Raw genomic sequence first — 26,283 nt, forward strand, 5'->3', positions numbered from 1 at the left:
ATATTAATAATAAATGAGTAGGCATCTCCAAGCTTTTGGCACTGTATTTCTATTTTTATCACTAATTTAGCAGAATTTAAAAAGATTGTTCTGTTGTCCAGACTGATTCATCTAGCAACACAACTGTAAACAGACATGCTGAAGTGCAATTACAGGGAAGATTTACTTGTCTAAAACATGTAGAGCATCTGAAACAACCATTCAGTGTCATTTTATGTTCAAAACACTAGCTATAAGAATTAATTAACACCAAACAAAACACAGTGAGGAGCTGAGTAAGCTATGAGACAACATTACAATGAAAATGTGTCGATTTTTGAACTCTTCATTGGAAGTCATTGAATATCTTTTTACAGAAACATGCTGCAACAATTTTCGAAAAAAAAAAAACCTAATTTGTGTCAGGCTGTAACAGCATTATAACATGGAGTTCACAAAAAAAGATATGATACCCATGACTTTTTGAGGAATTTGTGTCTGGACAGTTTGTATTCGTAAATGTAAGTATTTTAATAATTTTGGCACAATCGTTACAGAAAATATGAGAATGCCAGTATTTTCAATGCACTCCAGAGCTTATGATATTGTTGCCTGGGGAGTAAAGACAAAAATAGTTAAACACATTGCAACCAGAAAAATGACTTTAAGCGAAGAGCCTGATGTGGAGATCTTCCAAAAGAAACAATCAGAGCTCATGTGAATCCTCTGAGGAGAACGTGATAAGACTTTAGTACAGTTCTCATGCGCGTGAGGCTGAAAAAGTCAATTATTTGATGTGTCATTACTGTGATCTACGAGTTAAACTGCAAAACCACTATTGCAACAATATGCTACAATGTCAGGAGATATTTTTCTTTTAAACTTTGCACAAGCCATTAACAGAAAAACTGCTAAGAGAGTATAAAAAAAATCACATTTCATGTTAACGTCATACATTTTCCCACAAATTACACAGATATTTTGCTCTTCGGCTATTTAGCACAGTATGTTATTATGTGTTAGACAGACAGAAGCAGCACCATATTGTAAGTCACTTTATTTGATGTCTACAAATACATTTGTTCTCTCTTTTAATAGTGTTCATGCAGGAGTACATGTGATCTGAAAGATGCCCATTCGCTTGGGCTCAATTCTTAATAAACAAGTACTGCCGTTCTTGAACTGAACTGCATCACTTTACAATAAACTAATTTCATTACTATAAGTCAAATTTCAGTCATTCCACCAAGTTTTGAGCACAGAATACTGTATTTAAATGCGATCAATTATAAAGAAACTGCTAATATTTCCAATATATGTCCATTTCTAAAACTCTTCCAGGAGATTCAGTGTTACTGTCTGCAGATTGCAGTACTTCGATATATACTTGTACAGTATTGTGTTAACTAAACTATTTTGAGAATAGCAAAAGCATGCCAAATATAAAATATTCTTTTTTCTTCTTCTTCTATCAGTTATAATTTACAAAGGCATTATAGTTTGTCCTCTGGTATTAAAAACAACAGAATTATGATTAAATATTAGATCATTTTAAAACACTTTATATTAAATGGGTGACAGTATTTATGAGGTCTCGTATCAGGGCACAGCTCTAAAGAAAGCCTTCAGTGAAGGTCTGATCTGTGTCTGATCTGAGAAGAAGAAAAAAATACTGGGACAATGAGTCGAGAGGTTTGAGATTTCATTATGTGATGTATAATAAGCACCAAACACTTGATGATGATGATGATGATGATGGAGGTTAAATAAAAAATGATTGGTCTTTTGTTTGTTTTTTGTGCAGAGGACAATGACAGAAGCTGAAAGGCTGAAAATGATCAAATACTCAGTTCACACTTATTTCCAAATCTTGGCTTTAATAGTTTTCCGCATGTGCAAATGTCTTTTGCTTACAGCGTGCATCATGCATTCGATCCTAGAGAAGAGAACAGGCTTTAAAAGACAAACATCTTCCCTGCGGATATTAACTAAATCATAGATCATGGCCTAAACATTCAAGGCACTTCAGGGTGACTGTGATAAACTGTGAGACGTGAGTCAGTTTCCCTCCAAAGCCTGTCAAAGATGCCTTAATCGGTTAATAATTCTTCATTTTCTTCATAGCATAAACGCACACACAGGGCTTCTCTACCCCTTCTAACGATTTTGAAATTGCATGGTATCTTTATATATTTAAATATCTGACAACTGTAACTGGCAGGTTGTTTGTGATATTGGGAGCAATAACCAATAATACCATGTTTTGTTTAAATATGTAAAGTGACGAAATTTGCAGCAATGCGACGTCAATCGTAGTCAGGCTGTTTTTATCATGAAAACAATTGGAATGTAATTGTGAACTGGTATAATGACATACTGACACAACTGATGATGAGGCTATAGAAACACAATAATAGATGAACTATGATTTTCAAGTCAGGCATCAAATGTTTAATAAAAATGTTACCTGACCTCTTTCCAATTCCATGTGATGTCAAAAAATGATTAATGAAAGAAAAAAGCTGATATACATGAAGCCTTCCTCCTTGTTGCAATATTCATACAATATATTGAGGGTCACCGCAAGGTCATTTAAATTCACATTACCCTGCATGACCCTTCAAATCAATGGCATTAATGTCTTATGAATGTAAAGAGCAAATGAAGAATCGTGAAGGGTGTGCAGCGCAGCTCACCGGTAATGCTGTTATGCTACCGATCAAGTGTTACTAAGTGCTGTTAACACTTTTTTTTTTTTTCTTTCTATAATTACAGCAATCTGTTTATCACATAATGCAAGCACATGCAGGTAACAGGAATAAATGAATAAATCTTTGCTTGGGCACAAAGTGTCCATCTTTTGTTTAAACAGAAAGAAAAGCAACAGAACTAAAGGATGAGAAGTTCAATCGATGGGTTTGAGCTAAAATTCAGTGCCTGCCAGTTCACCAGTGGCTCTAATCAGAGTCAAAACAATCAAAATGTGTGCAAGCTACGTTGTTTTTCAAGGCCCGGTCTTCTATATTAAGCATATGGAGAGAACAGAACCAAGAGGTAGATATTCTTGTTCTTGAAAAGCTTGTTTAAAGTGCCCAAAGTAGCCCTTCAACCTTTGCAGAAAAGACTGAAGCACCCTTAAAAACAAGAATAGACACTTGCTTCATCTACAAATAATTCAATTACTTCCCTCCTGCCCTGTGTGGCTCCAGAGGCCAGAGTTTTCCATCACTTGAACAAATAAACTTTAGCATGCACAGTACCTTACATTCAGTGTGCAGTTTACATCAATAGTGAACCGTCAACCCACAGTAGACACAACACAGATTTATTTCAGTCTTAAAATGAGTAGCTTTTTCATCAAGAAGGATTTTATATATTTATATATTAAGTGAGCGAAGAGACTAAGGAATATCAGAAAAGGGCAAATGTAAACCAGTGTTCCACCCAAGTTCAGGAAAACATTCCTTAGTCACTAATTATTCCAATATGACAATTGAGATATTTGCATAGGCAATATGGGATTAGCCCTTAAATACGTTTCCTGAATTCTTTGTGAGTGTAATCATAATTATGTTGAAAAGAATTCAACAAACGAAAAAAAAAAAAATGCTACTCTTCTTCGTAAACCCTCGGTATACCAGCATACATCTCAGTTACAGTATTAGGCTTCAAGTAGATCAAAATAAACATTTAACATTAACAAATAGATGAGGAAAAACTAAGCATAACGAGAGGTAGTGGAAAACCGATGAAAACGAGAGACGGTCCGTGCGGACGGCGCTCCTATAATAACATAGCACAGGCTCCACTTCATTTGCTTAGAAAAGGAGCCTTTTGGCAAGAAAGATTATTTTTCCAAGTCATACCACGCTGATAAAATCATTATCAACAGCTGTTAGCCATCACTGTGACAGCCGTCAAGAGAAAAACTCCTAAACTCTCTAAATCTGATAAAACATTAGCAGCAAAAATGAAGTTGAGGCATTGAAATGAAACAGATAAGTACTCTCAAAATTAGGGACATTTCATGTTCTTGTAATGAGTGAAAATGTCAAATTTATTCTAATTTACAGGATGATGTCTGGGAAACTTTCAGTTGATTAATAGATGTTGAAGCATTTAAAAAAAATTATTTTAATTAAGGATTCCGCCTGTAGCAAAATATAGTACACAATACTAATTTCCTTGCGTTATTTGCTTCCATTTTTTGTCATTATTGAGAAAGAACATATACTGTAGGTTACCTTTGAGTGATACGCTTCAGAGGTATGATTAAAATTTCTCAATTTAAATCATGATTGTGAAAACATTTATTTTAAAAATCAGCTTTAAAGTGACCCATAAAAATCCTAAATAATCATATATTCACTCTGTTCCCTGTTCAGTAGTTTCAGTGACCTCTATGACGTTGGACTTCCCAGATTACTGACATGTACGGATTGAAATAGTCATACAAACGCATTACTTTTCATTGACACCTATCGTAACACTTTAGTGTGACTCAATATGTCAACCTCTGATTTCTCCCCCCTAAAAAATAGTTCAGTAAATGTCCATGTGTCGTGCAGGGTCTTTCTTTCTTTTCTTTTTTCTTTTTTTTTTAGAGCAAGACAATTTTGATTTATTGCTCATTTCTTTAATGACATGATTTTTTTTTTTTTCCTTTTAAAACAAACAAGAAAATTCAATCATTTTTATTTTAGAAATGAGGGAAAGCCAAGCTTCCCATGATGGTTCGCTGCTTCAGTAAGTAAACTATTAGGTAACACCTATTTGGTTCGTAAAACAACATAAATGAAGGACCTGCTCACATTGGCTGATGCTCAAACACACGAATACTTCAAAGAAGGATATCTATGCACTCGGTAAAGTGACAAAGGTCTTCATTTTAATGTGGTAAACCTGCAGAGTGAATGGCACTTAACTCTCAGAGCACCAATAAGAAAACCCAACAACAACACACTTGATCACTTAACAAACGTTCGTTCATTCATTGGCACAAGAGTTCAGGGAAAGTGACACTTTGAGGTTGGGTATGGTGACCAAAAAAACGTCGGTTTAAATGCAATTCACTCTTGAATTACTCCGCTAAAAGGTGAGAGAGTGGTTTAACACACCAGTATTTTAAATATCGTGTTCTCATGCACTGGCTGCTGCGATTGCAATAGCACATAAAGGTCTAGAAAATTGAACAGCAACATTCAAGTTTGAATCCAACAACACAGAGCTGAAAAGCTGTCATTCTTGAGGGACACACGTCTAAACCTCTAAAAAAAAAAAAAAAATCATCTTTATAGTATCGTCTTCAACTCGATGCTTCCCACAGAGGTTCACATCATATCTGGGTTGAGTATTGCAATGTGTACATGACACAACAGAAGGAACGCATGCTGGAAAAAAGTATTATAAAAAGACTGACTTGTTTTCATTTTTCGATAACCTGCAGTTTTCCGAGCTGTGAAAATGACCGAGACCGCTCCACGTTTCAAGTCGCAAAACGAACGTTTGGAGAACAGTTTCCCTGATGGATCCGACTCCGTCGCACCACCTCATCGAGCGGGTCTCGGCGAGCACAGTTATTTTAAATAGACCTAGTGTAACTCTCAAAAACAAGGCATAGTGTTCACTATACTTTTGTTTAATAAAATACATTTCTTTAATGTGTAAGACAATTCGAAGCTCTTTTAAGAACCTCCAGAACGTTGGTGAGTGATTTTCAAGCAATTCTCAGTCAATCCAGCGAAGCTTACAGCCCATGACATACAGTACCTGTGCTTCTCTCTGTAAGTAACGGACTGGGAGGGGCTAGGAGGACTCACACACAAAAAAAAAACGGTGTCGTCACCAGCATCAGCAGCTTTTTTGTGCCCTTACTCAGTGTCGAGGCATTGTGATTTTTGCAGAGAGAAAGAAATCTTCATGATTCATTTAGCTGCCCAATCACAACACTAGCTAGCCCTTATGTTTCCCAGTTAAAGAACTGTCGACACGCAAAGAAAGAGTTTGGACGGCAAGACGGCGATTACGCTTCCCAGCTTCTTTTTTACAAAACAATTGGCACAGCTAATTTTCCCTTCGCTTACGAGAAGCTTTACAATGTTCTCTCCCCATGACAGCATAAAAAACTTTTTTTTTTCAATTCAAAAAACATTGTAGTCCGGGGCTTAAATGTCAAACTGGAGTAAATTCCATAACCTTGTATCATGCAAAGGTTTTCTAGCTTAACATCTACCGCTTATCCGTTTGTTTTTGATTTTCTTTAAAAAAAATAACATTATTCAGCTGTCCTCAGACATGTGAGGCATAAAAGATGGAAAGGATCAGGTAGAAAGAACATGAGAGAAAGAGAGAGAGAGAGAGAGAGAGTAAACAGGAAGAGAGAGAAGATTTAAAAGAGACAAAACAGGTGAATGAAAAAGACAAGTAAGTTGAGAGTAGGAAGTATGGATCTGTCTGTTTTCCTACATGTTTTTCTGTGTCACAGTTGCCTGAGCAGCTCGTATTGGCACTTAAACAGAACTCAACTTCAGGGTCACTAGTGGATGCTCAGAATTGCTTAACTACTCACTCTTGAAATAAGAAACATCACACCTTTTGAAAGTGGCACCTTGGGGCTTTTTTGTCTCAAATGTTCTTTCTGAAACCTAGGTGTCTAAGCAGGCCCTCTTGCTGTTAAGGAGATCCCTGTAAACAGATGAGTTGAGAAATCGGGGGAAGGAGTCTCTGTGCATGAGGGTGTAGATCTGTAGCTGGGCCTCCTCATACATCGTACTGCTGGGTTCCGCCAGGCTTTGGTTGATGCCTTCCCTCACCCGTGAATCCAAGCTGACCTGCCGACCGACAACAAAAGTACGACAGATCAAAAACAAAACAAAACTTTACAAAGAACAGTTTTTATCTTTGAACTTTACTTTATATTTTACTATACTCTATATATATTTCATATTGTGATTCATAATATTCTTAAAAGGTTAGTTCACCCAAAAATGAAATTTCTGTCATTAATTACTCACCCTCATGTCGTTCCACACCCGTAAGACCTTCGTTCATCTTCGGAACACAAATTAAGATATTTTGATATTATCCGAGAGTTTTTTTATCCATTGAAAGCAATGAAAATACCACATTCAATGTCCAGAAAAGTAATAAAAACATCAGTGAAATAGTCAACGTGACTACAGTGGTTCAAACTTAATGTTATGAATCGACGAGAATACTTTTTGTGCGCAAAAACAGACAAAAATAACGACTTTATTCAACAAATTTGTCTCTCCCATGTCAATCTGCTACGCTATTTTCGTTGCAGCGCTTCCAGGTTCTATGTCTGAATGACAGCTCAATATTGGCCGACGCCTGTTCACGTAAGCAGCACAAGACACGCATGTATGTACATGTACGGGCAATAATGAGCCGGCATTTCAGCTTAAACACGGAAACACAGCACTGTGCCACCTGCATAACACTGACAAAGAAGACGAAAAATATAGTTGTTCATTTTGTTTTGTTTTTGCAGACAAAAAGTATTCTCGTCACTTCATAAAATTAAATAATTAATGATTAGTCAGTTAAAATTTTCCTGATAATTTTCTCACCCTCATGTCATCCAAGATGTTCATGTCTTTCTTTCTTCAGTCAAAAAGAAATTAAGGTTTTTGATGAAAACATTCCAGGATTATTCTCCTTATAGTGGACTTCAATGGTCTCCAAACGGTTGAAGGTCAAAATTACAGTTTCAGTGCAGCTTCAAAGGGCTTTAAACAATACCAGACGAGGAATAAGGGTCTTATCTCGTGAAACGATCGGTTATTTTCTAAAAAATACAAATGTATATGCTTTATAAACACAAATGATCACCTTGCAAGTGCTTCTGCTTTCCGTATTCTTCAAAAAGCTTACACTTTATGTCCTACACCTTCCCTATTCAACTTATGGAACAAACTAATTCCGTTTTTTTTTTTTAATTAAGTAGAATAGGGAAGGCGTAGGACATACAGTGTAAGCTTTTTGAAGAATACGGAAAGTGGAATGGTGGAAGGCGATCATTTGTGTTTATAAAGCATATAAAGTTGTATTTTTTTAAGAAAATGACCGATCGTTTTGCTAGATAAGTCGCTTATTCCTCGTCTGGTATCGTTTAAAGCTCTTTGAAGCTGCACTGAAACTGTAATTTTGACCTTCAACCGTTTGGAGACCATTGAAGTCCACTATAAGGAGAATAATCCTGGAATGTTTTCATCAAAAACCTTAATTTCTTTTCGACTGAAGAAAGAAAGACATGAACATCTTGGATGACATGGAGGTGAGTAAATTATCAGGTAATTTTCATTCAGAAGTGAACTAATCCTTTAAGGTTGAACCACTGTAGTCACATTGACCATTTTAACAATGTTTTTACTACATTTCTGGACATTGAATGTGGTAATTTCGTTGCTTTCAATGAAGGATAAAAAAAACCTCTCAAATTTCATAAAAAAATTAATTTGGATTCTGAAGATGAACAAAGTCTTACAGGTGTGGTACGACATGAGGGTGAGTAATTAATGACAGAATTTTCATTTTTGGGTGAACTAACCCTTTAATTCAGAGACTAGGTCAGTTTAATTTAAATATGGCATAAATAAATAAATAAATAACCTTTTTTATAAGAACAATCATTATCTTCAAGCTTTGTGTAAAATATTATACTGAAAAGAAAACTTGGGTAGGTAGGTATTTATGTGAACGATTACGGTATGATGTTTCAAGCTACATGCTCTTCATCAGACTCAAGTTGTACATAGAAAAAAATAGACCGTTAATAATATATACTCATGAATACAATTTAATTGAACTGACAGATGGCAAAGAAAACAAAAACTATTCAGACCTCACCACCTATTCAGAGAATTTTTATTAAATTTAAAATGTATTATTATCTATTAAAAAACTTAAATTACTTTTGTGTTTTGGCTATTTTTCTATGAATGAACAATCATTTTGAGCAAGCAAATATTGTACTGCAAAATTATATATATTTATTCAGATTCTAGATTTTTTTTTTAAATGTAGAAAAAAAATGCACAAAAAGACTGCTAAAAAACACATTTAATAAGCTCAGCAAAACAGATGTCATTTTTCGAGCTACATGCTCTTCATCAGACTCAAGTTGTACATAGAAAAAAAACATACCCATATATAACCTTTAAATACCACTAAACAAAAATGACAAAAAATACTTGAGAATATCTTTTGTTTTGGCCATTTTTAGATGATTTATGAATTTAATATGAATATCTTATATTTTATGTCATCATATTTTATTTATGAATGTATTGCAGCCACAGACAGCATTGTGTATTTTTCATACACCCCATAATCTAACCTCTTTTGGCGAAAGAATGGAGACGTAGTCTTCATAAATGATCCTGGCTTTTTCTTCGATAGCTGATGGGTTAGTTTCTTTCTTCAGTTCCTCACAGGAGATCCAGAACATCAGGTTTTCTTCACTGTACTCAGACCGCAAGAACTCCCGGAAAACATCCCTTCCCTCTGGAGAGCGCATCATCATCTCAAAGCTCCGTGACCAGGCAATCACCTCATCCAGTGTGGGACGCCTTCAAATTTGAGACAATGAAAAAAAAGAGCAGGAACTACCCATATAAAATAACTTTATTTCAGGTGTCAGTAAAAAAAAGTGCATGTAAATGGTATTAAAGGATTGATTAGAAATTGAATTGGCGCCAAAAGTACTTGGACACAAACTATAAAGAAACTGTGAGATTTTTTTAAATGATTTTCCTCATTTTAATTCAGTTAACAAGATTGCAGTTTCATTTAATGGAATGTTGCTCATTTTAACAGGACGTTAGAGGTATGAACAGATGCAAGCACTATATAAAAAAGCAGCAATCATCTTGTCCCTATACAATAATAGATGTTTCTAACAACTCACTGTTCCTCTGTTGCTTCTATGCTATCCATCTTTGTACATGTTTGCCTCTCTGAACGTTCCCTTCTGTCTTCATTCCTAGGGTGAGGAGAGAAGTGTTAGACACAGCAAAGTCTCTGTGGCATTTGAAACATGTTGTGTTGATCATCATGCAAGGTTATACAGTTATGGTACAACTAGATTTTGGAGCCTACCAGCTGCTATTACACTACATAGCCATTCAAGCTTTTAAAGGGTTGAATCATACACATATCATACAAAAAAAAAAACAAAACAAACTGGCAGCTGTGGTTGCCAGAATAATTCTGTAAAAATACGTTACAAATGTAAACATGTTTTTGAACAACCTGTACATTTTACAATTTAAAAACTGGAATTTACAAAAAAATGCCAATGCTGCTACTAAAATCTGTTTTGTACATTTAACATATACTGACATCCAGAATAATAATACGGGTGGTAAAGAGAAAACCACGCGATGAATCCAAGTTTTATATAAACTATTAATACATGTATGTAAAAGATGCACTTAGCTGTCATGCACACAAATACAAAACACCATCATGACACTAAAATAACGCAATATTAATTTAACAACATAAGATAGCACAAAATCCTAATGTACATAACTGATATCAAAAATATCAAATGTGAAATGACACAAGGAATTCTGGGAATGTCAGTTTACGGCCTTTCACTGTAAATTACAAAATGATTAGTTCTTTTTTACTTCCAAAACATTACATTTAACAGTATTTTACTGAAATTCCATGAAAAATTCCATGAAATGTAAGGTTAGATCTATTACTGTTTTCCCCGTACATAAAGTGCAACAGTGCCTGCCCATTTATTCAGTGACAGGGTTAGAAACATTGATTTGAAGCAAAAAAGTATTTGAAAATCAGACAAAAACACAAAGTACTGTGTACTTAATGACTTTAATGATAGAAAAAACATTGAGTATACATATATTTATTAAGATTATTGCAAAATATGCATATATACTCAAATGTTAAAGTATTTTGAGAGCGTAGGTAGGGACACTGACTTGATTATTATATCATTTGCTGTGCTTCATAGGAGTGGGCGGAGCTAACAAGATCTTTTGGCACATTTTGCTTGTTTCGACTCTCTGATTGGTGTAATTTTCTGTACAGCGTCATGGGTAATGTAGTTTTTCACCACGAATTCTGCTGTTAGACACCATTATTTTGAATTAATGCGGGCTAACAGCTTCAACAGAAGCAAACAGTATTGACTGACAACCTCATAGCTCACAGTAAGGCTGTCTTTAAAAGTTCAGAAGTTATCATTAAAGGTGCCCTAGAATTAAATATTGAATTTACCTTGGCATAGTTGAATAACAAGAGTTCAGTACATGGAAAAGACATACAGTGAGTTTCAAACTCCATTGTTTCCTCCTTCTTATATAAATCTCATTTGTTTAAAAGACCTCTGAAGAACAGGCGAATCTCAACATAACACCGACTGTTAGGTAACAGTCGGGGTGTACGCCCCCAATATTTGCATATGCCAGCCCATGTTCAAGGCATTAGACAAGGGCAGAACGTCTGGATGTGCACAGCTGAATCATCAGAATAGGTAAGCAAGCAAGGACAATAGCGAAAAATGGCAGATGGAGCAATAATAACTGACATGATCCATGATTACATGATATTTTTAGTGATATTTGTGAATTGTCTTTCTAAATGTTTCGTTAGCATGTTGCTAATGTACTGTTAAATGTGGTTAAAGTTACCATCGTTTATTACTGTATTCACGGAGACAAGAGAGCTGTCGCTATTTTCATTTTTAAGCACTTGCAGTCTGTGTAATGCATAAACATATTCTTTATAAATCTCTCCAACAGTGTGTAATGTTAGCTTTAGCCACGGAGCACAGCCTCAAACTCATTCAGAATCAAATGTAAACATCTAAATAAATACTATACTCACATGATCCAATGTATGCATGCAGTATGCATGACGAACATCTTGTAAAGATCCATTTTGAGGGTTATATTAGCTGTGTAAACTGTGTTTATGCTATTCAAGGCAAGCGCGAGATTTAAAGGGGCCGCAACCTATATATCGGTGCATAGTTAATGATGCCCCAAAATAGGCAGTTAAAAAAATGAATTAAAAAAAAATCTATGGGGTATTTTGAGCTGAAACTTCACAGACACATTCAGGGGACACCTTAGACTTATATTACATCTTTTAAAAAGAAGTTCTAGGGCACCTTTAAAAATCAATTTCCCTATGGAGAGTTTTTGCCTCCGGAACTCAACTGTTGCACTCTGTCAAAACATAACTTATTGCTAACCAATTAACAATTAATGGCTTTTTTACAGTCTTTACTGTTAAAATTACAATACATTTTTACAGCGTAAACAGTGTAAAACTGAATTTTCCTTTTGAAATAAAAGTTTGATGTACAAATGTAAACATATTATAAGGGGATTTTAAACTTTTAATGGCCCAAATATGATGAAATATAAAGTATCTGGGCCTTTTATTTGTAAAACAGCAAGCATGATACTATAAAGACAACATACTTTTTAAATTATAAATTTAAAGTTAAATTATACTGAAATGAACAATCAGAAATAAATACATTATAGAAATAACTATAATTTAAAAGATTAATAAAAATAGTCATATAACATAATAACTATATACTGTTAAAAAAAAAAAAAAATTCCAGAGAGGACACTCAAGCACCCCCTTCTGACCCCCAATTTGAGAAAAAACAGACTAACCAAAAAGTCTAACCATATTCTAAAGTAATACAAATTCTCCTCTAGTCCACCAACAGCATTTACTGAAACTAAGCTACAAATTACAGGTGAACATCCACTGTGTTTCTCAATCCGAGTCTCTGTAGAGCAAGTATAATTGGGTTTGTTAGCCATGGGGTTCGACAAGCTGACAAGACTCTAAATATATAACATGTACTACACAGCTGTTTTGCATGTGATGTGGGACAGAAATAGCCGTTTACTGAGCAGATAATGGCAGCGTGTGTGGGGGGATGGCTGTGGAAACCCGAGGTTACAGAATAGGGTGCCTCTTCAATGTTTGCTTTATTTCATGCAACATTTGTATTCATTCCTGTTATTTTTAGTTCCCCTGCAAGCTGTGCTATGGCCTTTCCAATCTTTCTTTGTTTTTTTAAAAGCTAATGTTGCTTATGTTGCTAAATGTATGAGCATGCTTAAAAGTGCACTCAGTAATAATCAAATAAATGCGCCATGTTAGATAACACACTGAGAAAAAGCCTCTTCCACAAAGGCTATGCTAACCTACAACAATGCCTATACACAAAACAAATAAATAAATGTCACTGGGTCATTCCTGTTACACAGTACTTCTTGAAATCTGTAATGTTTGAAAATAAAAAGATAAGTTATAATTTAAGGAAGCAATTAAATAAAATGGTATACCAGACAAAAATATGCTTTTCTTAAAATCTAAAAAAGTTATAAATTATAGCTTGATTATTTCACAATACCAAGACATGTTAAAAACTAACAGGCTGCCTAACAGGATGGAAATAAAGAGCTAAATTCCCTATTGCTCAGTCAAGGATTGAGAGATAGCTTACACAATGGCATCAACCTGAGGATATATTTAAGTAGGGTAAAGTAGTGAAAGAAATAGTGTTCACTTAATCATGATGATTAAAAAAATAATTAATGTGAATTCTATCTTTAAAAATTGCGAGTTTAATATTTTATCCAATAAATTAAGACTTAAATGATGGGGACATAAAATATACTGCATTCTAGGAATGAGCCCACTAACATTTAGCAAATACACTACTGTTTAAAAGTCCGGGTCAGTAAGATTTTTTGGCGTCTTCAGCGTTCATCACTGTCACTTTTTTACCCAGCCGTCCAATCACAGTGAATGGGGGCAGTACAAATACCCAACCACCAACCAACCGTCACATCTTGCTTGTACAGTGGCAACAGACGACAACAACAACAATGGAACAAAATCATTTAAAACAAGAGCCAGAGCAAATATTTAACATTTTATCAACAGTTTTATATTCAGAATCAAACAGACATTCCATATTATAGCAACCAAAGCGTTTAAACAGAAAAAAAAAAATGCTGCGTTGCCCTCAAGTGCTCGCAGCTGTGTTTTCAGAAAGCGCTGACGTTTTCAGCTGGCTAAAAAGGCTTTGGTGGACACACGGCCTAAGGATGCATCAAGTGACAGTAAAGACATTATAATGTTCCAAAAGATTTCTATTTCAAATAAAAGCTGTTCTTTTGAACTTTCCATTCATCGATGAATCCTGAAAAATCATGGTTTCTACAAAAATATTAAGCAGCACAACTTTTTTCAACATTGATAATAATAAGAAATGTTTCTTGAGAATCAAATCAGCATATTAGAATGATTTCTGAAAGATCATGTGACACTGAAGACTGGAGTAATGATGCTGAAAATTCAGCTCTGCCATCACAGGAATAAATTACATTTTAAAATATATTCAAATAGATTGTGATTATATTTTACAATATTACTGTTTTTACTGTATTTTTGATCAAGTAAAAGCAGACTTGATGATGAGCATAAGAGACTTTTCAAAAACCTTACTGACCCCAAACCTTCGAACGATAGTGTACCCGAGGCAGGTGATGGTGAAGAAATACTCTAAAACTAGAGCTTCACGATTCTGGATAAACTGAGAAGCACAATTATTTTGTTTAAAATAGATATCATGATTCTCCCATGGTTCTGTACAGACAACTAAATAAAATAACATATAAACTAAATATTAATTGTTGCAGTCTATTTAAAAATATTTAATTAAAAAAAAATCGGTGAGTGTATGATTTAATGACTCACTCATAAAGGCTTCACTTGTTTCATTACTGATTGAATCAGCATTTTTGAACAAATCTCTTGAATGAATGATTCAACGACAAATCAATTTTTTAACAGTCACTTGTCACCATCTATTGGTGAAACAATGTAATTGATACAATTTTTATTTGAAGTGTCAAAACTTTTACTCTATTTTGATTGCTACCGTAGACATCAGTGTTTATATCCAAACTATAAACATTTATCCAAGTGCTTCTGTAATAATCTGAATTATTGTAACAGTGATATATTGATACTGTGTGGTTGAAAAGACTGTTTGTGAAGCTGCATTATACCTTTAGACCTTACAGTGGGTACGGAAAGTATTCAGACCCCCTTAAATTTTTCACTCTTTGTTATATTGCAGCCATTTGCTAAAATCATTTAAGTTCATTTTTTTTCCTCATTAATGTACACACAGCACCCCATATTGACAGAAAAACACAGAATTGTTGACATTTTTGCAGATTTATTAAAAAAGAAAAACTGAAATATCACATGGTCCTAAGTATTCAGACCCTTTGCTGTGACACTCATATATTTAACTCAGGTGCTGTCCATTTCTTCTGATCATCCTTGAGATGGTTCTACACCTTCATTTGAGTCCAGCTGTGTTTGATTATACTGATTGGACTTGATTAGGAAAGCCACACACCTGTCTATATAAGACCTTACAGCTCACAGTGCATGTCAGAGCAAATGAGAATCATGAGGTCAAAGGAACTGCCTGAAGAGCTCAGAGACAGAATTGTGGCAAGGCACAGATCTGGCCAAAAAAAAAAAAGAACTTAAATGATTTTAGCAAATGGCTGCAATATAACAAAGAGTGAAAAAATTAAGGGGGTCTGAATACTTTCCGTACCCACTGTATGTAGCCCCACCCCTTTTCAGAGCTGCGCTCGTTGTGTTCTGTCTTCCGGTTTGTATTTCCACAGCATGAAGGTAAGATCTTACAGATTTATGAATGAACATCTCAGTTTTAACCCTTCCTGGTCTACTGACGTGTTATGACATCCGCTTCAAACAATAACTTTTGTTAACTCTACAATAAGTAAATCCACTTCACCAGCTATTTACTCTTCAACAGCGATGTCATACAAATATACAGAGCTACCGGAAAAAATTAATGTTCAAACACAAAATTCCAAAGATGGCTGTGCATTTGTTCCTCTGGCGCATAAGGTCTATACACGACAACTGCTCTCTCTGGCTCAGAGGCAGCGCTAACACAGATTTGAATGTTTCGCTGTGATTGTACTCGTCAAAGGTTTAATAGACATAGCCGAATCATTGTCATTTAGGAATAAGAAAGCATGGGTGTCTGAATCAAGATCACAATCTTTTAGCGATTAATTGTGCAGCTCTATGTAAAACTCATTTCTAAGCAAATAGCTTCATGCAATTACATCATTTCACTGACTGAAAAACATAATGAAAGATGTGGTGTACCAGAGGCATTTGCAGCATCCACACCAGCACAGACAGCAGGTGTTGGGCCTCGGGTGACCAGGCGCCTGTGGGGGTCCTTCAATACGTCCCTGCTGCCTTTTCCTCATTTCAACTCCACTCACACTCTGAGGCTGTGGACAGACACATATGATTAGAAACAAAGCAGTGGGGGCTTGGGAACTGTGTTAGCTGAAGTATCTTGTTAACTACAGATGCTTCTAAATCTAAAGTAAGCTTGAAAGGCATGATTAATTATTTGGAGTTTCTAGGAGAGAGATTAACGGTAGGGTTATGGTAGCTTTTACAATGGAAGCGATCATAAGGATGCTCAGAATCTGAGCATGTTGGACTCTGTCCTACTCTACTGTTGGATGCTTATTCAGCTCAAATCCATGTGAGAGTGTGTCTATAGAGATTGAACAAAAGAGAGGCAGACAGATAGACAGAAAGTAAAGAAATCCCCTCTTCAGACTACACATTCATTCCTCTGGCAAGATGCTAAATTAGTTTGAGATGTAGGAGGGTGAGAGAGAGAGAGAGAGAGAGAGAGAGAGAGAGAGAGAGAGATGTGCTCACTACCCCACCCCTGAACACAAACAGGCAGTAGTAGTGTGGGGATCTCATATGTTCTAACACAAGTTCAAATGCAACAGTTTTATTTTTAGGAAGTAAACAGTTTATAAAAACGCAATGGCTGTCACTTCCTGTTTCTTAAATTACACTAAATATAAACATATGAATCCTCCCTAAAAGATGTATTCTACAGGGAAAACTAATTAGGTAAATAGGTAAGATACATTGTCAAGGAAAAAAGTCTTTGAAAATGAGTCTAAATGAGTCATCAATATTTTTGGTCCGTTTTCCTGGAAAAAGAACAAAATGTACAGTTTAAATGTGTTTTTTTCAACAGTTAGGAGCTCACTATTACTTGTACACTGGCTAAAAGCCACAAAGTTTCTTTACATAGGAAGCTCGGCTCCATATATGAATAAATATATACAATCTGCACAAATCAACATTTTTACCAATACATAGGCAACTAGAGAGCAGACGTGAAATAAAATGGTTTTCAATAAATTCTTCCATGTTGGGTTCCCAATATCACTGGCTTGTAAAAAACAACATCAGAGCACAGATTGTAACCACAAACATTTTAACTGCATGCGTTTCCAAGAAGCCCTCTATCGGGAGAGAAAATAAGCAAGTGTTTTTCTGTGAGCTCTACTCTAATCGTGATCCATCAACATACCATTAACATGTCATTGAAACACATGGCTGATTATTCTGTTTGACAGTTTTATTAATAGTGACCATATGGTACTATAGAAGCACCTTACCTGCATACACATGAACATTGTGATTCAAAAGATACATTTTGTCATATGTGATTCTGATCACTGATAAATTAAAAAAAAATAAAAAATGTCGAACTTACTATCATTAATTAAAGCTATTAAAAATTGTTTTTGTTAATTGAAATGAAGCTAAAAAATAAATATTAGACAAAAAAACTAACAAAATGAAAAATGTTGCCTTGGCAAAAAACTAAAGCTAAATAGAAGTATATATAAAAAACTAATAAAAATGACAAAAGCACATAACAAAATTACTAAATCTTAAACTAAAATGAAACTAAATTAAAAATCTAAAAAAAGCTCATTCAAAATATTAATAAACACTGTAATAGTATATAAATAATACAAAAACAACACTACTTGCACACTATATAACAAGTCTTCAGAAGCCTTAAGCTCCATAAATTAATGATCTAACAATGAACAATATTTCTACAGCATTATTGACCTTAGTTAATGTTACAGACGGACTCTTATTGTAAAGTGTTATCATTTCATATAAATCCAAAGTCATGCTTAAAAAGACAGCCATCTTTAAACATCTACACATAGCATTAATAGATACATATGCATATTGTATGAATGCTCTCACACATTATTCACTTCTATTTTAGAACACTTGATGATTATCCAATCAAAATAACAAAATATGTGTTACAGTGACGATAAAAAAAAAAAAAAAACTGAAATCGGATGCATTTCTGATTTGTTTCTGTTGGCTGCATGAACATATCAATTTGCTTTCTCATGTCACTAGCTTTAAATATGCAACTTTGCTTGCAAACGAATACATAAAAATGACCAGCTGGATATAAACTAATGCAAACAGATGGTAACAATCATAACATTCAACATTTGGGTCAGACTTGCGTGTATTTTTGTCACACTATTTTGACCATTTGAGGTACTACTAATGTTAGCGTCCTCTCAGCCTTGATGGCAAACCTGCTGCTGTTCTTTCTCCACTAATGCAGCATCTAGTCAACAAATTAATTACCTTATAATGATATGAAAACATGTAGTGTAGTGTACTGTATACATACCGATACTGTTTCATTGTCTAAGTTTTGAATCTGCATCTATAGTGTCCCGCTCTGTGCATCGCGCAATCTCACGTCAAAACAAACTCCACAAGGTGTCAGTGATAGTTTTTATTTCTCCTCTAGAGGCCACTCTTGTACTGTAAAATGACAGTGGACCCTACTCAGCCACTCTGGCAATAGACGCAATACGGAAAAACTATCGGTATGGATTTTTGTTGATAACCAATTGCAATTGGTTATCGGTGCAATTAACCTCTAGTCTTGATTATCATTTTAAGTAGGGGTGTAACGATACGCACAGGTCACGATCCGGTACGTATCTCGATACGGAGTTCACGATACGATACGTATCACGATATTTTGAACAAAATGAAACTGAAATTCAAACAAGATTTATTCAAAAAACATTAACAAATTTCAATAATTTTCCTTGTACATACAAGACCACATTTCAAGGTTTAATAAAAACCTTGTGTATTCAAATTAACAGCTGAATAGGTCTATCTGTCACTGAAAAAGAATGTTAAATTTAACATGAACTTATGAATAGGGGCTGTTCACATATCGCGTCTAAAAAAGCGTGGAAGGCGCGGCCGCATCGCTTCTTCTTTCCAAAGCACTTGCGCTCCCGTGGCGTCGGTCGTTGCTATGCAACCATGAACTGAGCTCTCCAAGAGGATCAGGAAGTTTCTGCAAAGGATAAATGATTTCTAACCCTTGCATTAGCTTTACTACGAGATATACGATATAAAAAACACCCTGTACAGCTATGATCAGCTGTTTGGCTGAGCTTTTGATGTTTTGTTACGGAAAGGCCATAGTTGATCGGTTGATTCTTGTCACACGACCTGCGGTGCGCTTGCGGCATTCTGAAAATTTGAGAATTGTTCATCTCGATGCGCCTGGAAAACGCACCGCATGCGCGTCGCGACCGCGTTGATCCCATTATGAGCGCGCCTGCCGCGTGGTTACATTTGAAATAACTGACTTGCACGCGGAAAAGACGCAATATGTGAACGGCTCCGCGGAACTTCTTAAAGCAAAGCATCACAAGCGTCTTTTGCTTTTCTGTGAGCACAGCTGTTGCTGTGGCACTGCGGTAAAGGAAAGCCACGACTTTTCTCACGCGACCAAGCAAGAGACTGACGCGAGAAACGTTTAAACCTGCTTGTAAGATTCAATGTGTGCCCGAAACACTTACTGAACTAGAGAGCTGATTGAGACACACCATTTAGGCCTATATGCGGTGACAACCGGCTTCTCTCACTGCCACCTTGCAGAGTAGGTCACGTCGGCAGCTCAACCAATAAGATTAGACCATAGACTGGATTAGACTGCCGTCATATCGTAAAAGCATCGCCATCACTCTACGATGCATATCGTAACATTTTTGCATCGCAAAATATCGTACTGCAATAAATCGTTACACCCCTAATTTTAAGAGGTCCTTAATTTGGGGATGGAAAAAACAGCGATAGAGTCTAATGTGACTATTAAACTTCAAACTGCGTTGATTTAATTAAATAACGTGGATGAGAAGCATGGCGGAACGAATGAAGGAGACGCACTGAATGGAAAAAGCACATTCACTACCTGACAGTAGATGGCGCTTATATTGCGCACAAAAAGTATTCTAAAATTGAGGTGGAACAACTGCAGTCACGTCGACTGTTTTTACGATGTCTTTAGTACCTTTCTGGAACTTGAAAGTGCTGGTTAAATTTCTGTCTATGGACGAGTCATATACCTCTCGAATTTCATCAAAAATATCTTGATTTGTGTTCTGAAGATGAAAGAAGGTCTTACGGGTGTGGAACAACATGAGGTGAGTAATTAATGACAGAATTTTAATTTTTGGGTGAACTAACCCTTTAAAGTAGACCTATAAATACATAATTAAATACAGTTTGAGGGAGAAATATTTGAAAACCTTGTGTACTATTTGTATTCTAATAAATGAAAAAAAAATTGCTTGTAAATGTCTCTTCGTATCCTTTTATTAAGACAAAACACATTATTTGATAAATATTGCACCTGAGAGCGCTTCTAAAGTTTTTTTTAATGCACTCCTAAATTTTTCAATTTAAGAGCACATGGGCTCCTTGGGAAAAAAGTAATCGTCTATACTCCTTGGCCGTAAAAAGATGTGTTCAGTGTGTGCGCGCTATCGAGTGGACTTTTGTTTTCAAGTGGTCTAATCACTCGCACATACGCCATTCTACACACACCGTCCACACGGACACAAAAATTGGGCTCCATGTCACAGGTACCATCGCGGAACACAGACAACCGAAATATACTTTGGGCTTTATTATAGGTTTGTCTGAAGAATAGACAGAGTTAAAGTCAAAATGGTTTCAACAGACATAAGGCTGAATAAATGATGGCAGAGATTTCATTTTAGGGTAAACTATCCCTTTAACCCCAGCATTGTACTTCAGTTGTTTTGTGGCCTTTATCACAAATGAATGGGACTTGCCTCATCTCTACAAGTTGTTTGCATGAATCACAAATTAAAAAATGTGACAATACACTGGAAACACTGTTAAACATGATGCCCAACACTATGACCTCATCAGATTTGTTCATTTTAACACAAAGCTTATTGGAAAGGGATCTTTTGCCAGCACAAACACCATATCACATCACCTAGATATCTGATCCAAATATTTAGGGGAAAACAGTCTGGCCACTAAACAGACAAGCTGGAGGTCTGGGATGGTATCAAATTATTATTTCCCAGTATGGTATTGGTAAATATCCCATAACCACTTAACCAAGGGGCATTTGGTTGGCTGACTTTTTGTCGCAATGTGTGGTGCATAATTTAAAGATTACTGCCGATTGAAATGCATTGCTGTGGTAAAGGACAAAAACCACAGAACAGACCGTTTTGATGTAAGAAAACAGCTTTAAATATATTACACATAATTTGCTCTCTCAAACAAATATATAAAGCACATTGCATATGAAAGTAAACATTGTTTACAATCTGTTATTAGTATTAATAGTAGTGTACTGTCTCATTACATAGCATCAAACTTAACTCAACATTATTGATATTACATATGCTATACGTATTTTGTCTGTAAATCCTCTCTTAATAGTTACCTATAATAATATTATAGAATTGTTGTAGATAAATTATAGTTAAACCTTACCTCTAAATTCATCCTTTCACTTAAAAATGTGTTGTGATAAACAGCCCTTCTACCTGGTGATGAAAGCTCAGTGTGTCTGGGATGTAATGTGAACACCCTTTGAGAGTTTACCATAATGGAGCCATATAAACAAGATATGCAAAACATAACTACTATCAGTTATTCAGTGCCAGGCAATGGAAAACATGCATCCTGATGCAAAACACACTGAGGAGTCCCTTTGTTCACATTTAGAGCACTCACCAACAACTCTGCACAATATGTAAAACAGGAAGTTGTGTATTGAGGAAAAAGCAATTATACACACAGACTCAAGTCTGATTTCATAGGTAATTATACATAGGATATAATTTTATTACATGATAAGCTACAAAGAAAAAACAAACTAGCTAAAAACTAGTATCAGACTAATGTGTAACTAATATTTGGCTATTTTTAGATTATTGGCTAGTAAATCAACCAATAACTGTCTTGAATGGTCAACAGATGCATTAGCTCTACCTTGTGTCAGTTACATAATTCACACATTCTGTTTTCAGATATTTTTGGTAAATTTCAAGTAAATATTCTGTCAAAAATGCTCATTTAATGTAAGTTTATATGTGTGTATCTCAATGGCTTTAAAGGGATAGTTCACCCCAAAAAAGTGAAAATTGTCATAATTTACTCACCCTCACGTCGTTTAAACACGTATCACTTTATTTCTTCTGTATTGCCCTGAACAACAGCCACTACTGACAAATCAGAATCAAGAATTCCAGAGAGCCATGTAATAATTTACATTTTTTTAAAAAGAAAAAGCTTTACACTTTACACTTGACACAGCTACAACTGAAAAAACAACAATAATCTGAATGGGACATAATTATTCTTCAGATACATAACTAAAAGTTCAATTTTAGACTGCATATCTTCAAAGAAAAAATCTTTTTCTATTCAAGTAATCACTGCTGAATGGATTAGAAATGCTTTTTATAATCTAAACGTATTTTTAACATTTAAAATAATGAAAGATGTTTCATTGATTGTGCATATTTCTAACAACAAGCATTTGAGTGCTCACTTCCTCGCTTAAAATACATCACAGTCTGCACTCGGGAATTACATTACAATGTGTGCATATGACTCTGCTTGTGAGCATGCTCAGATGGCGCAGTTGTCCCGCCTCTAACCCCGTTCACCCACTGGATGTCTCGTGCGCCCTTGTGCGCTTTCCCCATACACATTCCAGGGCAGCAAGTGATGCATAGCACAGGCCATGGCTGGCTGCACAACAGAAGCCTCCTAGAGCCGTTACCCACAAAGCCTAGCTCGAGAAACATCACACCACACTTCCGATACATGTGATAATCACACCGGGGCCAATTTCGCCCACATTTCTCACCTTGAGCTGCATCACATCTCTGCTCAGCAAACACGTTTTGTGATTTTCCAGATCATCAATGCAGGAGAGAACCATTCCTAACTTACCATGCAAATTAGCAGCGATCCATCCGAAGATCAGGTAAGAAAATCATGACGGTAATGTCAAACGTTGAGACGGGCAGAGTGCTGGAAAACAAATTGTGGCCTCTTGTATCTTCTCTTATCATGCCTGATGGAGAACACAGGAGGTGGGTGGAGGTAGGTTTCAAACACCTGGTATTTGCAGGCACACCCTTTCCTTGAGTCAAGGGCTAAATGATCCAGGATAAGACATCTGAGAAATAGATCAAACCAGAAAGAAAGCATCAGAACTGCTTTAATCTTGGGCTATAAGTTTACTCCAGAGTCCAAACCAAAAGATTAATGGTAATAACTCACATTCTCACAAACTGATTACAAATTATAGCCTATTATTCAAATTTGTAAATCTTTTAGATTACACTCAAAGTCTAATCTGATTACTTCTGGATTTTTCATCATCTAATTCTTATTTAATTAGTGTTTGATGTGAAAATAATACTATACTAATTGACAAAAGAAGCACTTTTATAAATGACACAAAGAACCTTAAAGTCTACTTTCTAAATGCATGTTACAGATCTTACTGTAATGATTCATCCATGTATGTTTCTTTTTTTTTTGAGTGAAAATGGTGAAAATGACAGATTTGTCTCTGGTTAGGTATGCAGGATTTATCCAATCATTTAGTCCTCTTAAACGCCGCCCCAGCAAGCTCACGTTCATTCACCTCCACTTTTGAGTGCAATGCCCACATCTCAAAATCCAATCAACAACCGACTCTCAGAAGTATGTCACAATATGACAGAAAAGATCTGTCGCTACTTTCATTTCATTGCAACTTTAAATTATTGCATGTACTGATGAAAATCAAATCACTAATTTAAATGTTTTAAAGTACTAATTAACCTTCAGTCATTAAACATCATTAAACTAGATAAGTTGACTGGTTATTGAGTAATTTTGGGTAATTAGTGGGGAATATAATATAAGACATTGCATTTGGAAAGCAATTCTGCATTATTCAGGGATATCGTTCCCATAAAATCCATACATTAACTGTAATTTAATTATGTGCATCTTAAAATGTACTGTACACGTCCTCCATTACTATTTGACACAATAACCCTTAAACCTAAACTTTCAACCTAAACAACCTAGATAAAATGACCATTTTGGTTATGTTTTAACCAGACATTATGGAAAATTAAATGTAAGTAAACACTTATGCAATGCAGTACCAATTAATCTTAAATTATCGACCACAGCAAATTGCAATAAACCTGACTATATCAGCCATAGAAGAAAGTAATCCCTAAACTGAAGTATATAGTATACATTTACTGACTCATTTTCTGTGCATTTTAAGTGTTTAAAAGAAAAAACAAGGTTGTACAAAAGTTACAACCTGTGCATTTCGTTGCAGGTCATCTTTTTTGACACCCAAAATGTTCCCCATAGTAAACAGATTGTTTCACACAACCAGCTGCATTTTAAAACCAGAAGCACAAGTGAATGGGAGGAACTTCAGAACTTGTATGATGATGAATGGTCGAGCAATCAGCCCTCCTCCGGAAGAAAACTCTCTTAATATCACTTAGGCTGTCATCAATAACTGAATGCAAGCAAAATAACTACTGGCAAGTCCGAGAAATAAAAACAAACTCAGACCTTCCGTATTGTTTTATTTAAGATCAGTCGTTAGAAAATTGTCGGCTACCATAAACGTAAAAGATACATTTGTACGAGAAGTCACAGTTTAACGTCTGATAACAAAATAATACAATGCTCCGTGATATACAGATATACACGGCTGTCATCCCGCTATTCGCCTTCATTCCCCGTTGCAGTGGCTGTCTGTGGAATCAAAGCGGCTGTGTGTCAAAACCTACAGAGGATCCTACCTAGACAGCATTTATAGTTATCGTTGAAACACCAACGATCGTTTGAACGCACATAAAAAGCCCCCAAACGCTGTCAAGAGTTACAAATGCTTTTGGAACGTTCCAACCGCTCGAATAATGTCCAAAATTGCTGTCTAGGTAGGCATCTCGCTAGGTTTTGCGACACAGCCAGCATCTTTACTAAAGTCATCGCAGGTAAAGCCCAAACCATTTATATCACAAAACCGCGCCGTGCAATTGAAAGTAATGTGCAAACTGTTCGCTAAAGCAGCGCTTTTTCATACAAATTAAGTGTAGCTGCCACTTTATTACATTTTCGCAGCGGCTCTTTGATTTTCTAAGCGCACGGAGGCAACGGCTAGCGCGTTAGCTGGCGAGCTAGCGGTACCGCCGAGACCGTTAAAGAGCGTATGTCGCCTTACCCCTTTTGTTCTAGATGTCAGTCTTCTAAAAGGGTGTCGTTACACGAGTTTATGCGGATATCGGGGGTATCACGCGTTGAGATTGCATGCTGCCGTTTTATCTCCATCAGCGGTGTTTTCCGTCCATCCGCCCAACTTCAGCACCGAGCGAGCCAGTGGAGACGCCCTGCGCATGCGCGGCGGAGCTGTCAGCTCACGGAGCGCGAGCTGCGGACAGGGTGCAGAGGCAGAGGTGCAATGACAGGCTGAGATTCTGCTATCTCACAATAACTGCCTGCCTGCATTAATAAATATACATACACAACACATAGTCTACGTAAAAAGGCCATATGCCTCACTATAAGACGCTGTCAAAAATGTTTCTTGTAAAAGGAGAAATTCTCCAATTGTGACTACTTTAAGCATTTGGTGTGTAGCCTAATAGTCACGCTTGAAAATCGTATTAAATTAATTATGTGTTACAAATGAGCAAATGGTTTCATGTTGACTTCTTGTGGTTTCAGAGACCAAACGTTCATTCATTCATTCATATACAAATAAGCTGCTAGTAGTAGGGTATAAATAAAACTAAAATAAAAAATATAGGCCTACAATATCGAAAATAACATGGTACAATACAACTCAATCTTTTTCAGCTAAACTGTCTCTTTTAGACAGTTTAAATGTTTACATTTTGATATTTAAATTAATGTTATGTGTTATATATATTTTGATTT

General features: G+C 35.7%; 1 protein-coding gene across 2 annotated transcripts; it reads right to left on the minus strand.

The window, feature by feature from the left end:
- Window positions 1-1,021: 1,021 nt before the first annotated feature.
- rgs17 (regulator of G protein signaling 17) lies at window positions 1,022-25,756 on the minus strand. Of its 2 annotated transcripts, XM_048204797.1 has the most exons (6): window positions 25,568-25,756; window positions 23,269-23,497; window positions 16,240-16,370; window positions 9,911-9,985; window positions 9,341-9,572; window positions 1,022-6,809 (listed from the first exon to the last, which is right to left on the minus strand). In XM_048204797.1, the coding sequence occupies exons 2-6, from the start codon at window positions 23,269-23,271 to the stop codon at window positions 6,624-6,626; spliced, it is 627 nt and encodes a 208-aa protein (XP_048060754.1). In that variant the 5' UTR covers window positions 23,272-23,497; window positions 25,568-25,756; the 3' UTR covers window positions 1,022-6,623. The 2 variants fall into 2 exon arrangements, with proteins under 2 accessions (XP_048060754.1, XP_048060753.1); XM_048204796.1 differs by lacking the exons at window positions 23,269-23,497; window positions 25,568-25,756 and adding an exon at window positions 21,799-21,892.
- Between the last annotated feature and the right edge of the window lie 527 nt (window positions 25,757-26,283).

The sequence above is a fragment of the Megalobrama amblycephala genome, linkage group LG10 (genome assembly GCF_018812025.1).
Source record: "Megalobrama amblycephala isolate DHTTF-2021 linkage group LG10, ASM1881202v1, whole genome shotgun sequence".
NCBI lineage: Eukaryota > Metazoa > Chordata > Actinopteri > Cypriniformes > Xenocyprididae > Megalobrama > Megalobrama amblycephala.